The sequence below is a fragment of the Lactuca serriola genome, chromosome 6, assembly GCF_051521515.1.
Source record: "Lactuca serriola cultivar US96UC23 chromosome 6, Lser_US96UC23_V15, whole genome shotgun sequence".
NCBI classification, from domain to species: Eukaryota; Viridiplantae; Streptophyta; class Magnoliopsida; order Asterales; family Asteraceae; genus Lactuca; species Lactuca serriola.
In genome coordinates this window covers 41031188-41054562 of record NC_136413.1, presented here as the reverse complement: position 1 = coordinate 41054562, position 23375 = coordinate 41031188, and the positions used below count along the sequence as shown (strand labels likewise).

At 32.9% G+C, this 23375-nt stretch overlaps 1 protein-coding gene across 2 annotated transcripts; it reads right to left on the bottom strand.

Annotated features, from left to right (window-relative positions):
* Window positions 1-1905: 1905 nt before the first annotated feature.
* On the bottom strand, window positions 1906-5386 carry LOC145059045 (synaptotagmin-3-like). 2 transcript variants are annotated; one of them, XM_079006910.1, is made up of 13 exons: window positions 5102-5386; window positions 4911-5009; window positions 4773-4823; window positions 4561-4684; window positions 4350-4468; window positions 4156-4257; window positions 3988-4062; window positions 3802-3878; window positions 3454-3703; window positions 2979-3347; window positions 2764-2901; window positions 2562-2641; window positions 2058-2185 (listed from the first exon to the last, which is right to left on the bottom strand). In XM_079006910.1, the coding sequence occupies exons 1-12, from the start codon at window positions 5210-5212 to the stop codon at window positions 2591-2593; spliced, it is 1566 nt and encodes a 521-aa protein (XP_078863036.1). In that variant the 5' UTR covers window positions 5213-5386; the 3' UTR covers window positions 2058-2185; window positions 2562-2590. The 2 variants fall into 2 exon arrangements, with proteins under 2 accessions (XP_078863034.1, XP_078863036.1); XM_079006908.1 differs by lacking the exon at window positions 2562-2641 and having other exon boundaries at window positions 1906-2185; window positions 5102-5380.
* Between the last annotated feature and the right edge of the window lie 17989 nt (window positions 5387-23375).

The following is a 23375-nucleotide window of genomic DNA, read 5'->3' as shown; positions in this document are numbered from 1 at the left end:
TTTGGTCGATCCAACCAAGATCGAGGTTGTGATGCAGTGGGAGGTTCCAAAATTTCCCTTAGAGATCAGGAGTTTCTTGGGTTTTGCAGGGTACTATCGGAGATTCATTCGGGACTTCTACAAGATTACGGTACCCATCACTAGTATTGCTTCATGCATCATTTAAAAGGTCTTAATGGAATAAGACCTTATGTTTAGCACTTATTGGACATGCAAGATTGAAAGGTCATAAAGTTGGAGAATTTATGACTCCCAGGAGGATTTTAGCCTTAGATCTGAATTATGGACGTAAAAGTTTAAGCCATTAAGCTCTTGATGGAGTTTGGGACATGTGAGCGTACGACCCGCATACGAGGTCAACCACCCCCGATGGTGGTCAACTGCGAGGCTGCGTGTACGCCCAATGTACCTCCAGAGTACCCCCGCATACGCACCCTGAGTTGAATCTATTGGGTTGACTCTGTTGACCTAGTTGGTTTGACCAGTTGACATTTCCAAGTTTGACCAAGTTTGACCTTGAGGGTATTTTGAGTATTTTGGGATTTTGATAGAAATTGGTCATAGGTGGGAATAGGTGTTGGTTAGAGAGCTGAGATTCGGAGTCAGGACCTCATCAGATTCTGTTCAGTTTGTGAGGTGAGTTTTCTTCACTGTACTTGCAGGTCGAAGGTACCAAGGCCAACCCTTTGGATTCGATATCTTATTATGCATGCTATTGTATTGTAGTGATCTGTTAGATTGGTATCCTGGCATATAGGATAATGCTATGCTTAGTGATCTGTCTGACTGTCTGTAGACTGTTATATGATTATTTGTTATATGTTCACATGTTTGGTTGGTGGTTGAGGCTTTACTGCTTTGTGCATGAACCAACAGACTGGGGGGGGATTCCAACCCGATGATTGAGTGGGCCCGAGGGTGTTCCATCCCGAAGATGACAAGACCCGTTGTGTATTTGCATTCCAGCCTAATGGTTGAGGGGCCTAGGGTATTACAACCCGATGGTTGACTGGACCCATAGTGTATTGGCATTCCAACCAGATTGTTGAGGGGCCTGGGGTATTCCAATTCGATGGTTGATTAGACCCGACATGCTTTTATCGTATATGTTATTTGTTTGTGTGTTGGTACTTTGGGGGATCTCACTAAGCATTGACTTATATTTTTGGGTTATGTTTCAGGTCTTTCAGATGACCGCGGGAAGGCGAAGGTGTGATCGTAGACCTCCTCATGTTTTGTCTTATGATTTTGGGAGACTATGATGTTAAAAATGTTTTGAAAACTATGTTTGTAAACATTTTGTGAATTTGGGTTGTTTTTAAAAAAGTTTAAATTTATCATGATTTTTTAAAGGGTTTTTTTGAGTTATAAAATTGTTTCAAATAATCAAGGGTTTCATGTTCGAAATCTCAAATGAATCTTCAAAATCTAAAAGGAAGCTTGGAATAAGAAGTTCCAAATGTTTATGTGTTTATGTTTTAGATCTTAGAAGCCAATGAAGTCTAGAAAAAAATTGTCCTTCAAGAACTTCATTCGCCAGAAAAATCATATTTGGCCGGAGAAGATGACCGGATAATTCATAGCTTGCCAGAAACCGAAAAAACCTTCTATTACTGGTCATAATTGTATATTTTAAACAAAAAAACAAGTTTAATGCTTAACAAAGCACAAAAAAAAGTTAAGTAGCCAAATATATATAAAGGGTATAGTTTGTTACCCTTTCAAGTCATTATCCCAAAAATAAATCTTTCAGCACACTACTATGCACTTACCACTCAGATACCTCTTTTCAAAAATAGGATATAATGTAAAAATCCAAAAATATTTATATTCAACTTTACAGATCTATCTTGGCAAAAAGTATTTCTAAATGAAACGTTATAAGGAAGCCATTATCCTTCGATCTTAGTAAGTACGTGAATATATTTGGTACCTTGTAAATTACAACTTAAAACAATGTTCTTTACAACATGATTCCCTCTGCTACAACCATCCCCAATAGATAAAATCTTTCAAGAATTAAACAATCTTTGTAAAGCTAACTAAAACTATACCATTATGTCGCATTCCATTGTATATCGACATGTATCTCTCCATTTCGTGAGTTAATGAGATGGTACCTCTCATTGATACGATTGTTATAAACTACATCCACAAGATTGATATCCACGTGTCCCAATGCTTCCTGCATATATATATATTAAATCATGTTACTTGAAAGATAAGCCAGATAAATCATAATGTCTACAAAGCAAGAAATGTGATACATAGTCTTGAACCTAACATCTCTTATATATTCTCACCTCCTAACTACTAGACCACTTATCTACAAGAGATATTAAATGATGGGTGTAGCTCTATGGAATTAGGCTGCATGGACCCCACTTAGAGGTTGTTCCACCTCATATTTTAGGAAAAAAGAATTATTTTTGAAAATTGTATATTTAGTCCCACTAAATTATTTTTGACACCATTTTTACTAAAAGGTTCAAAAAAACCTCATAAATTTAGATGTTTTTGTATTTTTTTTCTTTCATTATATTTTTGTATATAAGATGTACCTATGTTGGTTTTGGTTTTGGATCTTCCACTAACTGCATCTTAATCTGAAAAAATAAGTACACACCACCCTAGGCATGTCCTAGAAACCAGCATGAGAAAGGTAAATTAAAAGGTCCACAAGTCAAGAAGGAAGGTGATGTGCAAACTTGAACCATGTGACCTTTCTTATTGATTGCATCTAGTGTTTGAAAGATGGTTTACCTTTGATGACACAAATCTAAAGGCTCTATTCTTGCGTTTGCTTATCACTTCAATATGGATAGCCTCCTCTAATGGAGCTTCATCTAACATAAACTGAAAATCCTCATTCCAACTTGGATTCCGAGTTTTCTTCAATACCTATCATCAAAAGACCAACTCAAGAATCCCAACAAGCAATCTCAAGAAACTCAAGATAGCTACAACTCTCAACTCACCTTCGTTTTACGTTTTTCTCCTTTGAAAATGACTATAGCAAAAGGATTATTATGGCGCTTTCCATCAAGATCTTTTGCCCCGATCACTGTCACCACAAGCAACCCCGCTCTATTCACATATGAACTCTCAAGTGTTTTAGGAATTGTTTCTTTTTTCATAAACAAGTCAATAGGTCCATTGAACCCCATGGTGTCTTCAACAAAAGGAACAAAGTTTAATTCCACCGTGATGCTTCCACGTGGCTTTTTATTGCGCGGATCATTTGGATTCATGTTTTTCACCAACTCCATTGTAAACTCCTTCTTTTCATGTGGTGTCAAAAGATTCAATGGGATAACTTGCATTCCTAACTTGTCATGCACCCCAACCTACGCGACCAAAACCATAACATTTTATGTCAAATTAAGCAAAACCCACATGGATCTTGATCTTGAAAAGTAGTAAAAAATTTATTTTTTGTTATAAAAATCACACCTTTTCCCAATCGTATATGCGTAGTTGAAGGACTTGACACTCGGGATCTTTTACGGTAAGTTTAAAGTCTTCATTCCACTCGGGGTTTAGATTTTTGAGCTTTACACTAGTTTTCTTGTAAGAAATCCTCTCTCCACTTAAACTTAAACGAACATATGGATCAGAAGTTCCAATTATATCCATCTTTTTGAGTTTGCGGGCCCGTATAACTTTCACATGTAGGATACCCACGGGTTTCTTGGCTGCACCACTATCCAAAATCATCACTACCAAATGTCAAACTTGATTTTCTTGAGAAAAAAAAAAGATTCAAAGAGTGCTATTATTGCAAACATGTAAAGAGCTTACATGGAAGCATCAAGAATTGGGACCTCCAAATTTTGAGGCCATAGATAAACACTAGATACTTGTTCATCGATTAGTCTCTATCATTTGTCCACATTCACAATGATTTAGCCAAACAACTTTATGATTTAATGAATTTTAAAAGTGATCGATAAAAAAAAAAGGTTAAAAAATGGAGAGAAAGAGAACCTGAACATAATTATGGACTCCAGGGATTGCCATTAGATCACCTCCCATTACTTTCAACCCAAAATCTACTTCAGGCTAAAAATACAAAACATAACCTTCATCATTGTTCCACAATTAAAAAAAATACAAAAATAAAAACTAAGTAAATAATGTGTACAAAGTACAAACCTTCTCCATTAGAGAAACTTGTGCATTTGAAAAGCAAGGGAAGGTAGGCACAAATGGTTTCAACGTCACCCGAATTGCTGCAGTTATTTGTGTATCTATCAACTGACAAAAAGCAAGGGCATTAGATAAATCATATGCTCAATCTTGGAACTAAATTTATGTATATTATGACATAAAAACCAAACTTTTTTAACCTGAAATTTGATCGGAAAATATAATAACTTGAGAACCAAAGTTATATTGGGATTTCCTGCCCATTTAGCCATAAGATCAAAGACAAGATGGTTTTCATTCATTTCGTGTACTTTTATACCTGCAAAGTTTTTTTAACAAAAAAAAAAAAAGGATTTGATTGATTTCAAAGAGGTAAAACATTTTCTTTAAGTCTTGTAGTGATAAACATACCTTGAACTACAGGAGGAAGAGTTCCAAGGGTAAGAGTTTCAAAATCTATGGATCTTAAATGAAACATGCCAATGTATTCAGAAAATATAGGTTCTGATAAACTTTTAATCATGCCACATATTGCCTATATACAAGAATGAAATCAATATGAGATGGGTTAATTATAATATTTATAAATAAACAACCAACAAAAGATTCTTTAAAGTGTTCACCTTATCAATATAAGGCCACATATCACGAACAACATCGTTAAACCAATCAATCTGTAGAATCATAAAGAAACCATGTTGCAGTGTTTTTGAAAACATAAAGATGACGACAAGTAAGAATGTTTGAAATGTAATACTCACTCGTTCATAGTCTGGGTGCTTTACCCATAATGGAATTTCGGGTAGAATATCAACCAATGAGCTTCTGTCAAGCTCCTGAAGAGGCCTAATGAATGGAATCTGCAAACGTTTTTAGAAAACTATATAGAAACGAAATAAAACCATAACACAGCTTAAGAATTAACATTCATCAATCAAATCAAATCAGTCACCTTCACATCTGTAGATTCTGTGCTAATAAAGATGAGAAACCCAAGAAAAAGACCGACGGGAATTCCAAATACAAACCCGATAGTTCCCAATAAACTACCGATAAAGTTCATCTTCACACTATTTCATTTGGGTTATTGATGACAAGAACTCGATCTTGGTTTCTGAATCATATAAACATAATGTTTCAATGATTGAATCATTGGTGTCAAAGGGAGATAAACACAATGGAATTACGAAATCCTGAAAGCGATGATTAGATTGTATATGGCTTGCAAGATTGAATTTGATAGCGTTAACGTAATGCAGGAGTGTATGACGAAAACACACGATTAAACAAACAAAAATGGGCTTTCTGAAGCAATAGAAAACAAGGGGGAATAATAAGAAGTTACATTTGCCTCCCTCAATGTTTAACATAATTTCACTTTTTGAACATTAAACAAAAAACATAATCTATACATCTAAATATTGCTTGTTGTTAAGGGAAAACATCCATGGGAAAAGCAACACTACGTAAAAGAGGGTCTAGAAGATCATTTGTTCACATTTCAATTTATTAAAAAATGATATTGAGAATCAGAGGAGGTAAATGACATGATAGTAAAATAGAGGGATGGTTTGTATAAATATTTTTTTAGATATGTTGTGCGAAATAAAATATGCTAACGTATGACAGAATATGCCCAAGACTTCTTCATATTGACTTTTCAACGCCTCCATAATAAGTCTAACCCAAAATTATCAACTGTTTCCTACTATTGAATTTTTAAATTTTCTTCAAAATGATTTTAAATACACACCTTTATAAACAAGTATTTTAATAATAATAATCAACTTAAATTTACTTTTGTAAAATGATCATTTTCTCCGGAATAGAACATTACGGAGTCAGTGTAGTTATTTCGAAGCTTTAGTCCGAAACAAGATTGTTCGTACATTCCGGAGTATCTCTGTCCAAAAGAAGAATCTATGTACGATTGTCAGATTAGTATTTTAAAGTGAAAATACGAAGTCATGGACACACATTTCAGACAATTATTCTGGATTATAAAACATCAATTTTCGTCCCCTATATATAAATGTTACCGCATGTAGTTAGACGATTACTTGTGATCATCCATAATTATCTCCTATAACTCATTCAAGATGAGCTTCTCAGAGAGTGATCACGAAGAAAGCTTTACCAAATTGTATGTTTACCTACAATACCTTAGGTGGACCAACCCTCACAGTTACACGAACATCAAAACTGATATTACCTTAGGTGGACCAACCCTCACAGTTACACGAACATCAAAACTGATATGATGGATCGTTTCTAAGTCTATTTTGTGGCTATTGGTAGGGGTGTTCACGGTCCGGTTTTTTCGGTTTTTATATCAAACCGTAGCCAAAACGTTAGGAACGGTTTCTGTCCATCGTAAAACGAAGCCGAACCATTGAAAATCAAAACTGAACCAAACCGAACCATTACTAACGGTTTGGTTTCACAGTTTAGGCTTTATATATATATATATATATATATATATATATATATATATATATATATATATATATATATATATATATATATATATATATATAAAACGCTTGGTGAACACGTGGTTGTCATGTATGTAAACTTATATGTAAAACTATATAAAAATATTTCGTTTTAATCAAATTAATTAAACATTTAATACAACATATTTACATATATAAATATATATACAAAAAACTCTTTAACAACCGAAGACATATTCTAAAACCCATACCATGTATACACATCTTATATTCAAAGTTTATAAACTGTGATATCATCTTGCCTGAAAAGCAAGTATCATTAGTTGGTAATTATGAAAAAGAAAAATCATAAATCAAATGAAACAACTCAACGTCTAAAATAATGTTCAGCACTTCACTGTTAGAAACGATGGAGCATAATAATAGTATAATACTATTTTTATTAATATAATGCTTCTTTTTACAAACGTTGGAGGTTTATCATATTAAGTATTACTATCTCCGTTCCAAATTAATTGTTCACATTTGACTTTTCAAGTTTTTATTCTTCAAATTTGACATTAAATATTTTTCTTTTTGATAGATAATATTTGATGCAAAATATATAAATGAATTGTATTTTAAATGTCTTTTCATTGTTATAAGTTTCATCAAATAATATATAACACAAATAAAAATATTTAAGGTCAAAGTTTAAGAAAAAAGACTTTAAAAGTCAAATGTGGACAATTAATTTGGGACGTAGGAAGTATGAGTTTAATTGATTTCATGTCCTTAATGGATGTATATGAATTTTTTATTTAAAACTATATCTTTTTATATAGTTCTTTATTTAAGGTTACATACATAACAACTGTATATTCATTTTTTCCATATAAAATTATATATAATTACATATAAAAAAAATTAGTTTTTATATATAAATCCTACGGTCCGGTCTGGTTTTCTATGGATTGAAAATTTTGAAACCATAAGCCAAACCGTTTATTACGGTTTCGAAAGTTTGAAGCCACAAACCAAACCGTAAAGAGAAATATAAACCGTGAAATCAAACCGATGCCCGGTTTGATCGGTTTCACGGTTTCAAACCGAACCGTGAACACCCCTAGCTATTGGATGTGTGGTAAATTTTTTGTTCCATATACAGTTACATGCATTCGTAGATTGTTTGTTGTTTGTCATCTTTTGTAGGTAGTGTATGTCTAAGAGGCCACCACCTAAACACAATGTTCATAGCGGTTGTTATGGACGGGAACAACCACACCCCACCTATAGCATTGGTTTGGGCGTGGCAAATAATTTAGACTCTTGTACTTGGTTCCTAATGAGGTTGAAGGAAGCTCTCAAAGAGGGTAGAGAAGTATCATTTATAACCAATATGGATGATGTTATTAGCTCTTCCATATGTCAGGTATTTCCTGATTCTTATCATGAATATACTTGTAACAGTGTGTTCATGTATATGCCCATAAGAGTTGGTGGAAACACAAGATTGAAACCTTTGTTCTAGATGAAATCCAAGTCATATCCTATGTCTGATTTTGAACAAAACTTTTATCAGCTAACCCATGATGCATGTGAGGTACTTGCCAACATCGGTCATGCGAAACGGACAAGAGCATATTTTTCCTAACATCCGTTGAAATATACTCAACATTGATATTCCACAATTTTTGTTGGTGTTATCGGTTAATTAACGTAATGTACCGATAATAACGCTTATTGAGGCAATTCATGACTACATTCAATGGATTTTTGTTGAGTTCAATTTCATGGGAGGTAACATACTGTAAAATATTGAATTATTTTTACTTGTACAATAACTGTAGTTGATCATATTTACTTTTTAAGGAGTTGACTAACGTATTCACCCCGTATGCAAAGATGGTGCTGTTGGGTTTTGATACGAAATAAAAGTTTGTTTTTCACAAAAACCGGCAACGGGAGACTTTAAAAATAACAAGTTTATTTTTTAGTTCATAACAAACCGAACCATCATGGATCCATTTATAGAGGTTATAATGAAATAAAACCAATCATAGGATGTTTTAGAGATAACGTTTGAAGCCTTTGAACCCACTCGGTTTTGGGGTGTTGATGAAGATAACAAAAGATCAAAGTGTATGATATTCTCTACAAGTATCCACCATTAAGAGTAAGGCACTTGGAATGCTAGTTCCTTCTTGTATTCTTGAGTGTCTAAATCCTTTAAGTGCTTAACTCAATTAAGCACAAAAGGGGACAACTTAAGAGGTCTTCTAAACACCAAAGTGAAACATCAAAATGCATGGAGATGAAGCATCTCCACACTTACGGTTTTAGAGAGAAGAAGAAGAGAAGAAAGAAGACCAAAACTTACACATTTCTCATACATAAGACACTCTTATATAGTCCATGAGAGGTAAGACCTAACCATTAAAATAATTTAAAGTAATGGTAGCCTTTAGAAGCATGAGAGACAAAAGGTGGAAGGTTGACAAGCAACCTCTCACACCTTTATCACTTTCGGCCATACCTTTTGAAAGATTATTTATTTTATATAAACTCAAAGTTTATAAAATATAAACTTTGTCTTTAGGTAAAAGACAAAAGAATCCAGCTAGTTCAAAATGTTGTGCATGAATTATTAATTCATACCATATGAAATAATAAGTAGTAATACTCTCTTATAATTATTATTTTCACAAAAACAATAATTATTCCCTAATTAAAATACAAGAATTGATATTATTTATTAATAATCACATAAATAATAAATATACAAAATGTGAAAACTTGATAAAAGTGTGACCCTATAGGATCATATATTTTTAGCAATATCACTCCATAATGATTCTTAGGCATATATACTCAACAATCTCTCACTTATACAAGATTCATTATAAATTGACATAGACAGTAGCTGACGTCTAGCAACGGGTAATGCCCCTAACAACATATGAAGGGTGACATTTCATCAACAACCAATTCCAGGAGCTCTAAGCTACAATTGTTACTAAAGGTGTGGGATCAACTATTCCTTTGTCTCAGACATCATGTCGAACATGAGATATGGATCAAGATCAATCTCATTTACTATTCAACTTTAACTAAGGCCTTAGATGTCATGCTCATAATGACTAAGAGGGACAAATCCCATCTTGACTACATACGCGCATCAATGTAGTTCATGTCATACCCAACAATGTCCCTTATGACTACCTTTTACGAAACATCGTTAAACCATGTAAAAGCACAACAATGCCTACATTTTAAGTCCCAAATATGTATCTTAGGTCTAAGAATACAAAGATCGTCTTGACTACATACGCCTATCAATGTAGTTCATGTCATACCCAACGATGGCCCTTATGGCTGCTTTTTACGAAACAACGTTAAACCATGTCTAAGCACAACAATCCCTACACCTCAACTCCCAAATATGTATCTCAGGTCTAAGATTGAAAAGATACAACATTGATTAAAACATTACTCTTGACTACGATCCATAAAGTGGTTTTGATACGGGTCAAGTCCAATAGTTATTCTCCCAATCAAGTATCTATGAAGTTGGTAGCAGCTCTTTGTCATTCTCATCTCTATGAGAATCCACCAAACCACTCATATTAGTCATACCTGATAGATGTTCCCACAACTATGAACGATTATGGACATTTAGAATAACCTAATTATTCAAGGATTTAAACATGCTAATATAGAACACAACAATTATTTAATGAAAGACTCATATCCAATATATCATTCATTACAATGTATGTTGCTTTATTGTTCCAATATCCAAATACTAAATTTCAATCAATACATCTAATTATATTGACAAGGCCCTATAGCACCAGCTTGACTTTCATGTTTTAGCTAATGAAGCAGCTTTGTTAAGTATATTTGACAAATTTGATTTGTATAAACTTTGCGAATACAATCATTTTCAGTTTTATATATAATTCATATATAAAGAAAAACTAATGAGAATGAATTAGATGCTTGAATATGACTTAGATACCAATACTTGTGTAATGGGATTACTCATAGTCATAATGAACTTTACATTAAGCATCTTTGTACATGGTTCTCCAAACCACGAGGTACTCTAACTCTGATGTGTAACTGTAACTAAAATCTACATGGAACCACTATCCATGTAACTATCTCTTCATTCATAGTGAGGACACGCCCGATTGTGACTGAGAGTCATCTCAATATATTTGAAAATTTAGCACATGTGTAACAAATTTAAACATAACATTCTTTCAAATACTCCGTAGACTAGGAATATTTCTCTAGTTCTCGCAAGTACTTTAGAATGTTCCTATAAGTTACACAATGACTTGTTCTCGGATTATACTAGTATCATTCTTCATGCTCTAAGCATACGACTTATTTGGCCTTTATGTATAATCATGACATATATGATTTATCCAATTGCATCACATACGAAATACAATCTAATTATCTAGTTCAAAAACATTTGCACTAGGATTTTGCTCAAAAACATGTCATATGGTATTTGACAAGATGACTCTCTCAAACTCCTTTATCTTAATCTCCTTTAAGATCCTTGACAATTAATGCAATTTTACTTAATCCTTTAAGTTGTCATGATCTATCTATCTAGATCTTTATTCCATGAATTAATATGTTGACTACATATAACATTAGGAATGTTACTGCACTCCCACTAGCTTTGTAGAAAACACAAAAATCATCTAGATTCATAATTAAATCACACTATGTAATTAACTTATAAGAAAGAAGATTCTTACTTTGAGATGTTAGCTTAAATCTTGGAAAGATTTTTATTCATATATGTTTTCTCCATTGAAAACTCACTTACTCTTTATAGTCAAACTATATCGAGGAAGATTAATCAAACCCATACTTGATAATCATACATGAATGCATCTCAATTTGTTTTATTAGTTTCTGATCAACTATTGAGCAGATTCAACAATAGTTGAAAACTTGTTAGTTCCAAACTATGATACATTTACCTTATGGATCTTTAGCTCTTAAATCTCCAAATTGCTCCCACTTAGAAAAAAACACTTTCTAATCACTAGTCTTATGGAATGAAAATTAGTGGGATTAGTAGAAACTTCATCCTAAACAATCATTTAGGATATTCTACATAAATGCAATTAGTAGATAATAGAGTGGTTAAGCTTATTGCCTAACATGAGCTCAATGAATCTACCTTTTAGATAACGATAAACCATTTTATCCTTAGCCTAATATAAGCATCTAATCCACTTGTTTGGTTGGAAAATATATATGTTCAATATATATTTTTTGTAGTGAGCATAATTCCAAAATTTTTATAAAGTAAATAATTCCTTTATTAAACATCATGTAATAGACTTAAAGGTCTATTTTTATCCTCTTCAAAAACTTGTACTATCGATATTCAGCTAGTGGCTAGGTGACCCTATCCCACTAAAGAATTCGAAGGCTACCTCGAATATTAAAAGATAGATTCAACTGACTAGGTGATCATGTGCCACAAGAAACATACCAATGACAAGTGAGTGTTTTTGTCTGAATGAGTTGTGAATCAATTCCACAACTCCTAAGATGTTCCAAGAAGACTTGGTTTACAAAACTCACTTTCTTTATCACAACGAAAGGTTAATGATGATCTCATTAATGTGTATTTCAATCTTCACTATGAAAAATTTGATCAAATCAAAAGGTTTCATCAACGATGAATAAAAGTTGTCAGTGAAATTGATTAAGTATCTATCACCAAATCTATTCATGGATTGAAAAAGATTACATACATCACTTATGTATAACTCTTTGTCAAGCCTTTTGTTCTTTAACTATCGATAGATAAAGATACTTGTGAATCATCTTCCCATATATATATATATATATATATATATATATATATATATATATGATTCACATATATCAAATGAATCAAGCTCAATTGCCTTCAAAAATTTCATCCTTTTGAAGTTGGTATATGTATTTCTTATTTATATTGTCATGATGATTATGACATAGATAAGTTCCAATAAAATATCATTTAATTATATAGGTGTTATGATCAGAACTATTAATTTAATGAAATATTATAGATTTACTTCATAAATAATATTATGAGAAAATATTCTTTAAACAAAGAATACATCGTTTCAAAAACATGAATGTGAACATCCATTAAATGATGAGTAAATCTAGATTTATTCATAAATTACAAATGTTAGATGTCCCTATAAGGATAGGTACAATACATCTATTGTTTAAATAAAAGACTATAACAACACTAGTGATATTTTCAACACGAAATACTATTCGTTGGTAATCAGTTGATTATTTCTTCCAATCATCAACACATAATATCATTTATTAGTGTCACATGAAGTATTAAATACTCAAGTGAATGATGGAAGAAGAAATAGTTTTATCATATAGATATCTAAAGTCTTGTCCAAGTCCGACTTCTTTAGCTTGGCGAGATGAGAGGAGAAATTTCTCCTTTAGTGTCTAGTTTCTTCCACAATAGAAACAACACTAATCATTTGGTCATTTCTTGATTTCTAGGTTTATGATGTATTTCCCTTAACCAAACTATAAGTCTATATGAGTGCAAAATCTCTTAGACTTCTTTTTATTAAATGCTTGCTATTTCTAGTGTTCTGATTGAATATATGTTTTACTTGATGGGACATCTGATATGTTTCATAATTATCCAAGACTTTCTGAAAGTCATGGTTAATTTCTTTAGTATGATGTGAGACACATCATCATCATCACAATAATACTTCCATCAAAGTATCATGATTAGACTAACTGGTTGCAGAGGTTATTCAAGTATGAAATCTTTCAGTATATATATAATTTCTATTTATCATAAAAGTAGAACCTCAAGATATTATACCAGTTATAGAAATTATGACCATCAAATGTTACTGTCTCTTGAAACTCAACAAGAGAGAGATTTTGCAGGGCGTAAAATTATTAACAGTTATCAATAGAATTTAACAAACTTTCATTTAGTATTTCAATATTTAGTCTTTAAAAATTAATACCTTATATTGTTTCTTAAAAAATTAATTTATTAAAGTCTAGAATCCAAGTAACGAAACAAGTAAATGGTTATGTGACCTTTATCCCATAAACTTAATCAAACTCGGTAGGTAGCGATTACCAATTGCATACGATATGTAACTCCTAGATTATGGGATCATAAACAAATATTGTTTGGTTCGGCATGTTTATCCCATCTATGCCTCAAAACTCTTATGCTTAGGTGACATTTATCACATAAGAAATTGATCAAATCATTCATTTAAAAAACATGTGAGTTCTATTTCACAAATGGTTATGTGACCTTTATCCCATAAGCAAATACAAAAACACCTTGACTATTTCTGACAACTCAAATGAATAAGATGACCCTAAGATCCATATGAACTGCACAAAAATCCCAAGTGAATTTTAAATGGATTGCATAGATTTAAAGTTTTGTAAATAAGGGTTTATATATGTTTTACAATTATAGTTTATAAAAACATGGTCTCATGAATATTGCATGCATTCAACAATTCATGTATCTTTTTGTAAAATTCACATCACTTTTTATGAGGTTATTTAGGTGCCATATAAAATTTCTTTTTATTTTCCATTAACCGCGCTCAATTATAAACTAAAATTCGGTATTTTGAAGTTTAATCGTAGATCGGTTGTAAGAATTGGTAACAGTCTTAATAAAACTTTATTTTATTCTTAAGACTTGGAGTTTTGGATGAGTTATAAAATCACTATATTAAATCTCCGTTTAACAACAAAAAACTTATGACTTCATGAATTTATAGAATAAACTCATTTTATTTTATAAACTCAATTTTATGCATCTTATGATAAAAGTCATATTTTGATAAACCAAAACTTGGGTGATGATACTTATATTTTAAGTCTCATTTAGCACGCATAAAACATAATATCAATATGTTGCGTTATGTTTAAAACACCAATATCATATATTAAGTTTCGACGCAAAAAATAATTACTAGTTTATTATTTTTCGTTATACCGCTATAAACCAATTTTACTCTTTTTAATAAAAACTCCTTATTTATTAAAAGGACATGGAGTTTATAAAGAGTTTAAACATCTTTTAAACCATTTCAAATGTTTTAAAGTTGGTATTTATAAGTTATACAATAAAACTATTTTCAACAAAAAAATTGAGTTTTAACCGGTAAACGGTAAAACGTTTTTACAAATATCCATTTATAAACATCTTATGTTATCTTTTAAATATTTTTTACTTAAACTCCAAGTGATATTATCTTATGAAAAAAAATAATATTTGATATGTAAAAACCATTTTTATACATAAAACATCACATGTATTTAACATAAAATAAACATCACATACATGCATTATAATGTGTATAACTCAAGTCATGTTTAGTAATAATTTTTGTGAGCCATCACAAGAATTATTAAGTCTTTCCTAGAAGACTTAATGGACACTTCAAAAGGTCTTCAAGATCACACTTGCCAAGTCAACTCTTGCTTGCAAAAGGACTTCAAATCTTCATGTTGTGAAAGTTGCAACACTTAAACCATTAAGACTATAATTAAGCCCAAAGCCAAAAGTAGAAGCTTATGGTTAGGATTATGATCTTAAATGGTTAAGTCATCTTCAAGGTGGTCATTTCTTCATCTTGTTACATTTAAAAGGACTAGTCTAACTAATTTATTACAACAAATCAACAAATATAAAATTACCTATTTATCTATTACATCTTATGAATAAATAAATGTCAACCAAACACAACACAAACGTCCAAATGACTTGTTTATACACAATAACATATCAAATATTATAACAACCAACTCTTTTTTTTTCTAAGGTAACTTTTATATAACCAAAATGTTATATATAAAAATAAACAATTTTAACCAAGAAGTTGCCAGAGAAGACAAATATGAATTTTTCTTAACCAAAGAAATATATGCTTGTTTTCCAAAAACCAATGATTATCAAATATAAAAAAATCATTCTAACATATAAAATATGGCTCTGATACCACTATTGAGTTTTGATACGAAATAAAAGTTTGTTCTTCACAAAAATCGGCAACGGAAGACTTTAAAAATAACAAGTTTATTTTTTATTTCATAACAAAACCAAACCATCATGGATCCATTTATAGAGGTTAGAATGAAATAAAACCAACCATAGGATGTTTTAGAGATAAACTAGAGATAAACTTTGAAGCCTTTGAACCCACTCGGTTTTGATGAAGATAACAAAAGATCAAAGTGTATGATCTTCTCTACAAGTATCTGCCATCACGAGTAAGGCACTTGGAATGTTAGTTCCTTTTTGAATTCTTGAGTGTCTAAAGCCTTTATGTGCTTAAGTCAATTAAGCACTAAAGGAGACAACTCAAGAGGTCTTCTAAACACCAAAGTAAAGCATCAAAATGCATGGAGATGAAACATCTCCACACTTACGGTTTTAGAGAGAAGAAAACGGGAAGAAAGAAGACCATAACTTGCACATTTCTCATACATAAGACACTCTTATATAGTCCATGAGAGGTAAGGCCTAACCATTAAAATAATATAAAGTTACGGTAGCCTTTATAAGCATGAGAGACAAAAGGTGGAAGGTTAACAAGCAACCTCCCACACCTTTATTTTAAAAAAGAAAGATTCTTTATTTTTTATAAACTCCAAGTTTATAAAATATAAACTTTGTCTTTAGGTAAAAAACAAAAGAATCCAACTGATCCAAAATGTTGTGCATGACTTATTAATTCATACCATATGGAATAATAACTAGTAATACTCTCTTATAATTATTATTTTCACAAAAACAATAATTATTCCCTAATTAAAATACAAAAACTGATATTATTTATTAATAATCACATTAATAATAAATATACAAAATGTGACAACTTGATAAATGTTTGACCCTATAGGATCATATAGTATTAGCAATATCACTCTGCAATGATTCTTGGGCATATAGATCCAATACGTGCTTCAAAAGAGGATGAAAAAGTTTGTTCGATGGCAAGCAACAAAGATCTCGCCCGAGATCCCATCTCCCTTCCTGTGACATCTCTATTTTTACAGCCAATTTAAAATCTTGGGGCGTCTTCATTCGATACAGATACATAAGCATAAACATTTTTTTTCAGGCTTTACAATAATTTATTATACTATGGCCTAATAACTCATCAAACCACTCAACATCCTTGGGTCTACGTACCACTACCAGTGGTACAAAGAAACTAAGTAGGTCAGGTTTGGGGGCCTAATGAGCACATAGGGTTTTCATCCCACAATATTTAAGTTCTTTAATGATATATTTTACATCAAATAATTTACCCGACTACCCATTCCCTTATTCTTACATACTAATCCTAAAATATTAACCTCAAGGGACCTATCGCAAGGATCATCAGCAGCAATGGGTAGAGAATACTTCTTGGGGAATTCCTTTAACATTATATGTCAATAAGACAACCACAGGGGATAGAGTAAATCAAATGAACATATAGTTCATTAACACCTACAGGTTGTGAACCTGCTAGCTTTTCTACTGGATTGTCTAGAATAATCTATGGTCGTCATCCATACTTTGTTAGATGAGTGGTTCATCAATAGTCAAGTCCTCTCATCATTTTTATCACCCATCACTACCCAATATATTTTATATATGAAGATACATATATGATTAAATCAAGTAAAAATCATATAATTCATCTAACACAGATATCAGAGAATGCAGATAATAGGCACACATAGCATTTAATCATCTAGATACTTTATATCTATGTGTAAGCTGAAAGTAACTATGTACTCACTTGTTAAAGTGGATGACTGGAAAGTTGGGCAGCATTTCGCTTCAACACGAAGCTTTTTCTTTGATGTGACCTAGGTTCAATTATTACTAAGTCATAGTTTAATATTCCTCATGACTAATAATAATCTTGATTCCTCAACAATCCTAATGTCTACATCAAGATCTATCAAGTAAGGAGCAACCAGGTAAGATCATATTAGAGGTAGGGTCCATTTGGTATATAGAGTATACTATTTGGAAATACCACTTTAAACACCTCATTAAATCTAGCCTAGGCTCACCCCCGTAAGTAGATCAATAAGTAATATGACTTGGAATCACTGACAAATCTTATTTATAAATTCATGATAATGAATATGAATATAAATATAAGTTACACTGAAAGCAATATAAGTGTAGCTTACCTTACATAGATTTTCCTGACAAAAGTCCGAAAATTGCACTGGCAGAACTCCAGCCTGATAGCTACTAATGTCGGACACTTAGGGACCTCAGGGTTTTGCCAAAATACCCTAAGTATTAAGAATTTTCGGGCTAAAGGAGTAGAAACACGAGAGATATTGTTAGGAAATGTGTGGGAGAAAGAATGAGCATTTTCAAGCTATTTATAAACATTTTTTAGGAAAGGCACACCATGCAAGATAGGTGCATGTCGTGACCTGTCATGGTTAGCACTCCTTCTCCAGGCGACGAACATGTGGTGATCAATGGGTGGTTCGACTTGGAAAAGCGAGTAAGTAGAGCTGTAACTTTAAAAATTCATATCTCACTCGTACGAGCTCTGTTATATATATATATATATATATATATATATATATCCATGTGTAGGTATTTTCGAGTACTACAACTTTCTTTTAGACTTTGTTGGCTAATTCTTAGCCGATCTTAAATATAACGGTCTACGAAGATTACACTGCAAATGACCACGTAAAATTCATAACTTCTTCCTACAAACTCTGTTGTAAAATGTATTTATATCGACAGACTCCTTATCACGAGATCTTCAATTCTCGTTTTGATCATTTTGGCTATAAGTCAACCTATCTAAAATTCGATTTTTGTGTCCTTACTGATGCGTTGAAACTTCGAAAAATCATAACTTCCTTATACGAAGTTAGATTTGGACATTCTCTAAATCCATGCTATTAATTTTATGATTACTACAAATTTCGTTTAGATAACTTGGGCTAATAAGCAACCTATCTAAAATTCACTTTTTACAATGGATTCTGTCATATCGGGTTGGACGCGAAACTTCAAATGATCATAACTTCTTCATACGAAGTCAAATTTTAGTGTTCCTTATATCCCCGCAATCCTTATTACGACTACTTTAACTTTCCTCAAGGCTATTTATCCTAATTAAAATTTTATTTTAATAATTTTTAGATTTATTTCATAAGTTTTCACCTAATATTATATACACATAATATAAGCACATAAATCACATAGATTCAAACAATTTCCTTTTACTTATTCATGTAAAGATTACAATTGTTAACCAACGTCGGTTAAATATTCTAATAATGCCTAGCAAGAAATGTGGGGGTTACAATTATCTCCCTCTTAAGGATGATTTGTCCTGGAATCATGCATCAGCAAACAAACGTAGATAGCGACTCCTCGTTTCGCTTTCTGTCTCCCAGGTGAGGTTCAGCCGTGTTGTATGTTTCCATTGCACAAGCACTAATTCAACCATCTTACGTTGTAACTTCTTCATCTTACGGTAAACAATCGCTTCGGGTTCTTCAATCAATCTCTTGTTCTCATCGATCCCCATCTCTGAAAGTAGAATCACATTGGGAACTTCTCCCATAAACTTTCAAATAATACACATGAAAGGTGTTATGAATATCTTCTAGTTCTTCTGGAAACTACAGCTTGTAATCTTGGTTTCCAATTCTCTAAAGAACTTTAAATGATCCAATGAACCTTGGACTCAGCTTCTCTCGCTTTCCGAATCTGATAAGTCCCTTCCATGGAGAGACTTTAAGCAACACTTAGTTTCCGATTTCAAAAGTAATCGGTTGTCACTTCTTATCTGCATAGCTCTTATGACGATTCTAAGCTACTAACACCCTTTTTATGACTACTTTCAACTTCTCAGCAATCTGATGGACAATCTTAGGACCCATAAACTGCTTCTCTCCAGCTTCAAGCCAACAAGAAGGCATATGACACTTTTATCCATACAACACATGATAAGGTTCCATATTAATTCTTGAATGGTAACTATTATTGTAGGAAAATTCCACCAATGCTAGATGCTCATCCTAGTTACCATAAACTCCAAGGTACAAGATTTCAGCATATCTTCCAGTGTTGAATCGTTCTCTTACTTTGACCATCAGTCTGTGGATGGTAAGTCGTACTCAAACATAGTTGTGTATCCATATCTTCATGTAGACTCCGCCAAAATCGAGAAGTAAAATGATTGTCATAGTCTGACACAATTGACAAATGAACACCGTGAGATTTCACTATTTCTTTCTTGTAAAATTTGGTGAGCTTTTCCATAGGTGACTTCTCATTAGCTTCTATAAAATGTGCACTCTTTGTAAATCGAACCATAATCACCTAAATCATGTCGTGACCATTCTTCGTCCTAAGAAATTTGGTCACAAAATCCATGGTAATGTCTTCCTCCATGGGTACTGGTAAAGGTTCCAAATTACCATATGGCTTTTGATGTTTCGTTTTAACTCTTGAGCATGTCACACACTCAGCCACATACTTAGCAGTGTCGAGTTTCATCGTTGACCACCAGTAATATAGTTTCAAATCCATATAAATCTAGGTGCTGTCTGGATGAATAAAGTACATGGTTTTCTAAGACTCTTCCATGAGAAGATCCCTTATACCTCCCATCTTCGGCACCGAAATTTTGTTTTGGAATACCTTCAACCCTTGGTTGTTTGTTCCGAATACCAATTTTTTTTCCCAAATGTTCTTCCTTTCGGTTTTCCCCTTCCAACGCTTCCTCCTGAACTTTCTTGATGATTTCTATAGTCGTCAAGACAATCTAAATTCTTCAAGCCCTTGGATTTTTCCTTTCAAGGTTAATTTTTCTACTCAAAGGTTCTACTACGAAATTCGCTTTACCAGGTTGGTAAAGTATCTCACATGCATAGTCCTTGAGTAATTCTAGTCAACGTCTTTGTCTCATGTTCAACTCCTTTTGATCAAAGAGGTACTAAAGACTCTTATGATCGGTGAAAAGCTTACACTTCATGCCATAAATATAATGCCTCCATATCTTTAGTGTAAAAACTAATGCTGCCAACTCCAAGTCATGAGTGGGGTAGTTTTGTTCGTGGATTTTTAGTTGTCGGGATGCATATGCTATTATTTTATCTCTCTAGTTTAGAACACAACCTAACGTAACACTAGATGCATCAGTATAATTTGCGAAGTCTTTAACTCCATTGGGTAAAGCAAGTATTGGTTCTTCACACAATCACTTCTTTAGCTTCTCGAAAGCTTCTTCATGATTTTCACTCCACGTGTAGGTAGCTCCTTTATGGGTCAAAGCTGTCTACGGATCTGATATTGAAGAAAAGCTTTGGATAAACCTTTGGTAATATCCAACTAATCCCAGAAAACTAGGAATCTTAGTGGGACTTTTTGGTCATTCCGACTTCATCTCAACTTCAATCTTGGTTGGATCAACCATTATGCCTTCTTGGTTAATCACATGACCCACAAGTTGCACCTATCGGATCCAAAAATCACATTTGGAGAACTTTACACACAACTTCTTCAGAAATTCTAATACTTCTCATAAGTTCTTTCTATGCTCCTGCTGGCTCTTCAAGTAAATCAAAATATCATTGATGGATACTATTACAGATCTATCCAGGAAAGCTTTACAAACTCAATTTATCAGATTCATAAATGTTGCTGGAGCAGTGGTTAGTCCGAACGACATAACCAGAAACTCATAGTGTCTATATCTAGCTCTGAAAGCTATCTTCTCGACATCTTGCTCTCTCACCTTTAGCTGATGATACCCTAACCTGAGATCAATATTTGAAAAAGTAGCTTGCACACTACAATTGATCGAACAGGTCATCTATCCTAGGCAATGAGTATTTATTCTTCATTGTTGCTTTATTCATCTCTCTATAACTTATACACATCCTCATGCTTCCATCCTTCTTCTTCACAAATAACACCAGAGCTCCCCATGGTGAAGAACTAGGTCTTATGAATCCTTTTTCCAACAACTCTTGAAGTTGCATCATAAGCTCCTTCATCTCCGTTGGTGCTAGTCGGTATGATGCTTTCGCTATTGGTTTTGTTCCTGGTAACAAGTCTATTTGAAACTCTAATTTTCTATCAGGGGCAATTGATGAAGATCTTCGGGAAATACTTTCAGAAAGTCACATGCCAATATTATCCTCTACATCTCCTTCTTCTCCTGCTTTTCATCGATCACGAATGTTATATATGATTTACATCCTTTGGCCACGCACTTGCTGGCTTTTATCACGAAGATAATTCCAGAATCACTCGACGTTTGTCCCCGCACACCATAAATGATTCTATTCCAGGAGGGTTTAATCCCACCATCTTCTTTCTTCATAGTATCTCTGCATCGTTCGTATTAAGCCAATCCATTCCTAATACTATGTCAAAACCGTGTAACTCAATGGGTAATAATTACTCATGGAACTTATTCCCATTCAAGTCAATGGCGATATTCTTCACGCATTCGCTAACAGGTAGAAATTTCCCACTAGCTGCCTCAATTATTAAGGCATTATCTAGTCTATCTATATGCAATGCTAGTCTTCTACCAAATTTACAAAAAATAAATGAGTAGTTTGCTCCAAAATCAAACAAAATATATTGGCATGCAAATCATTTGCTAGGAATGCACCTGAAGCTACATCTGCTTCTTCCTTGGCTGCTTCTAGAGTCATCTGGAATGCCCTCTTCTTTGGCTTTGGTGGCATATTTGGCTTTGCAACCTCCTTCTTCTTTGGTCAATCCTTATGAATATGCTCGCCCTCTCCACAATCGTAACATGCTCTCTTATTGAATGTGGACTCATTAGAGTAGTGACTGGTCCTTCCATATTTGAAACAAGTCACTTCATTGCTACATTTTCCAAAGTGCTACTTCTTGCACTTCTCACAACACTGCGCTTCCTTGTTTCTGTAATGTCTTGATTTTCAACCCAAATTTTTCATTTTTATTACTTCTAAAACATTCATTTACATTAGAGTATAATTTATATTATATGGAAACATGATTGTGAATGCACGTGTGTACAGTCAAACCTTGCCCTTCTTACGAAAGTGTGAAATTCCTAAAAAACATTTATAAACAACTAGGTAAGCGTTAAGCTTAGTAAGTTCCATCAATATACCATATACCATAATACTTATATATGAATACAAATAATGGCTCCCATACTTTAATCGTTCCTCCATAAAATCTACGTGGGTCTATAGGCTCACGTACTTATTTTGTTCCGCCATTAACCCTAACTACACAGACTAAGTCTATAGGCTCCCATAATTTATCCATTCCACCATCAACCCTCACTATCTTTTAAGCATACCAACAATTATGAACATAGATACCACACATTCGAATTTACATGCACATAGAAACTACACTGTGCATTCTACTATACTGGCTCCTATATCCTAACATACATGGATATATACTGGAATACATAATATAGTATGATGAACTCACCTGGACAATTACTTCGAAGATTAACAACTATTTGGATGATCCTACTGACGAGTAACGAGTCTAACGAGTATTAACCTATAATACTATACCTTATTAGATGCTAAGGGAATCCGGTAATGTAGGCTATACTTATCACTAATCCCAATGATTACTGATAGTTCTATCAGCTGAGGATCAACTAGGCAGGACAGTTGGGAGGCAAGATCATTTCGGCATATAGCTTTTCT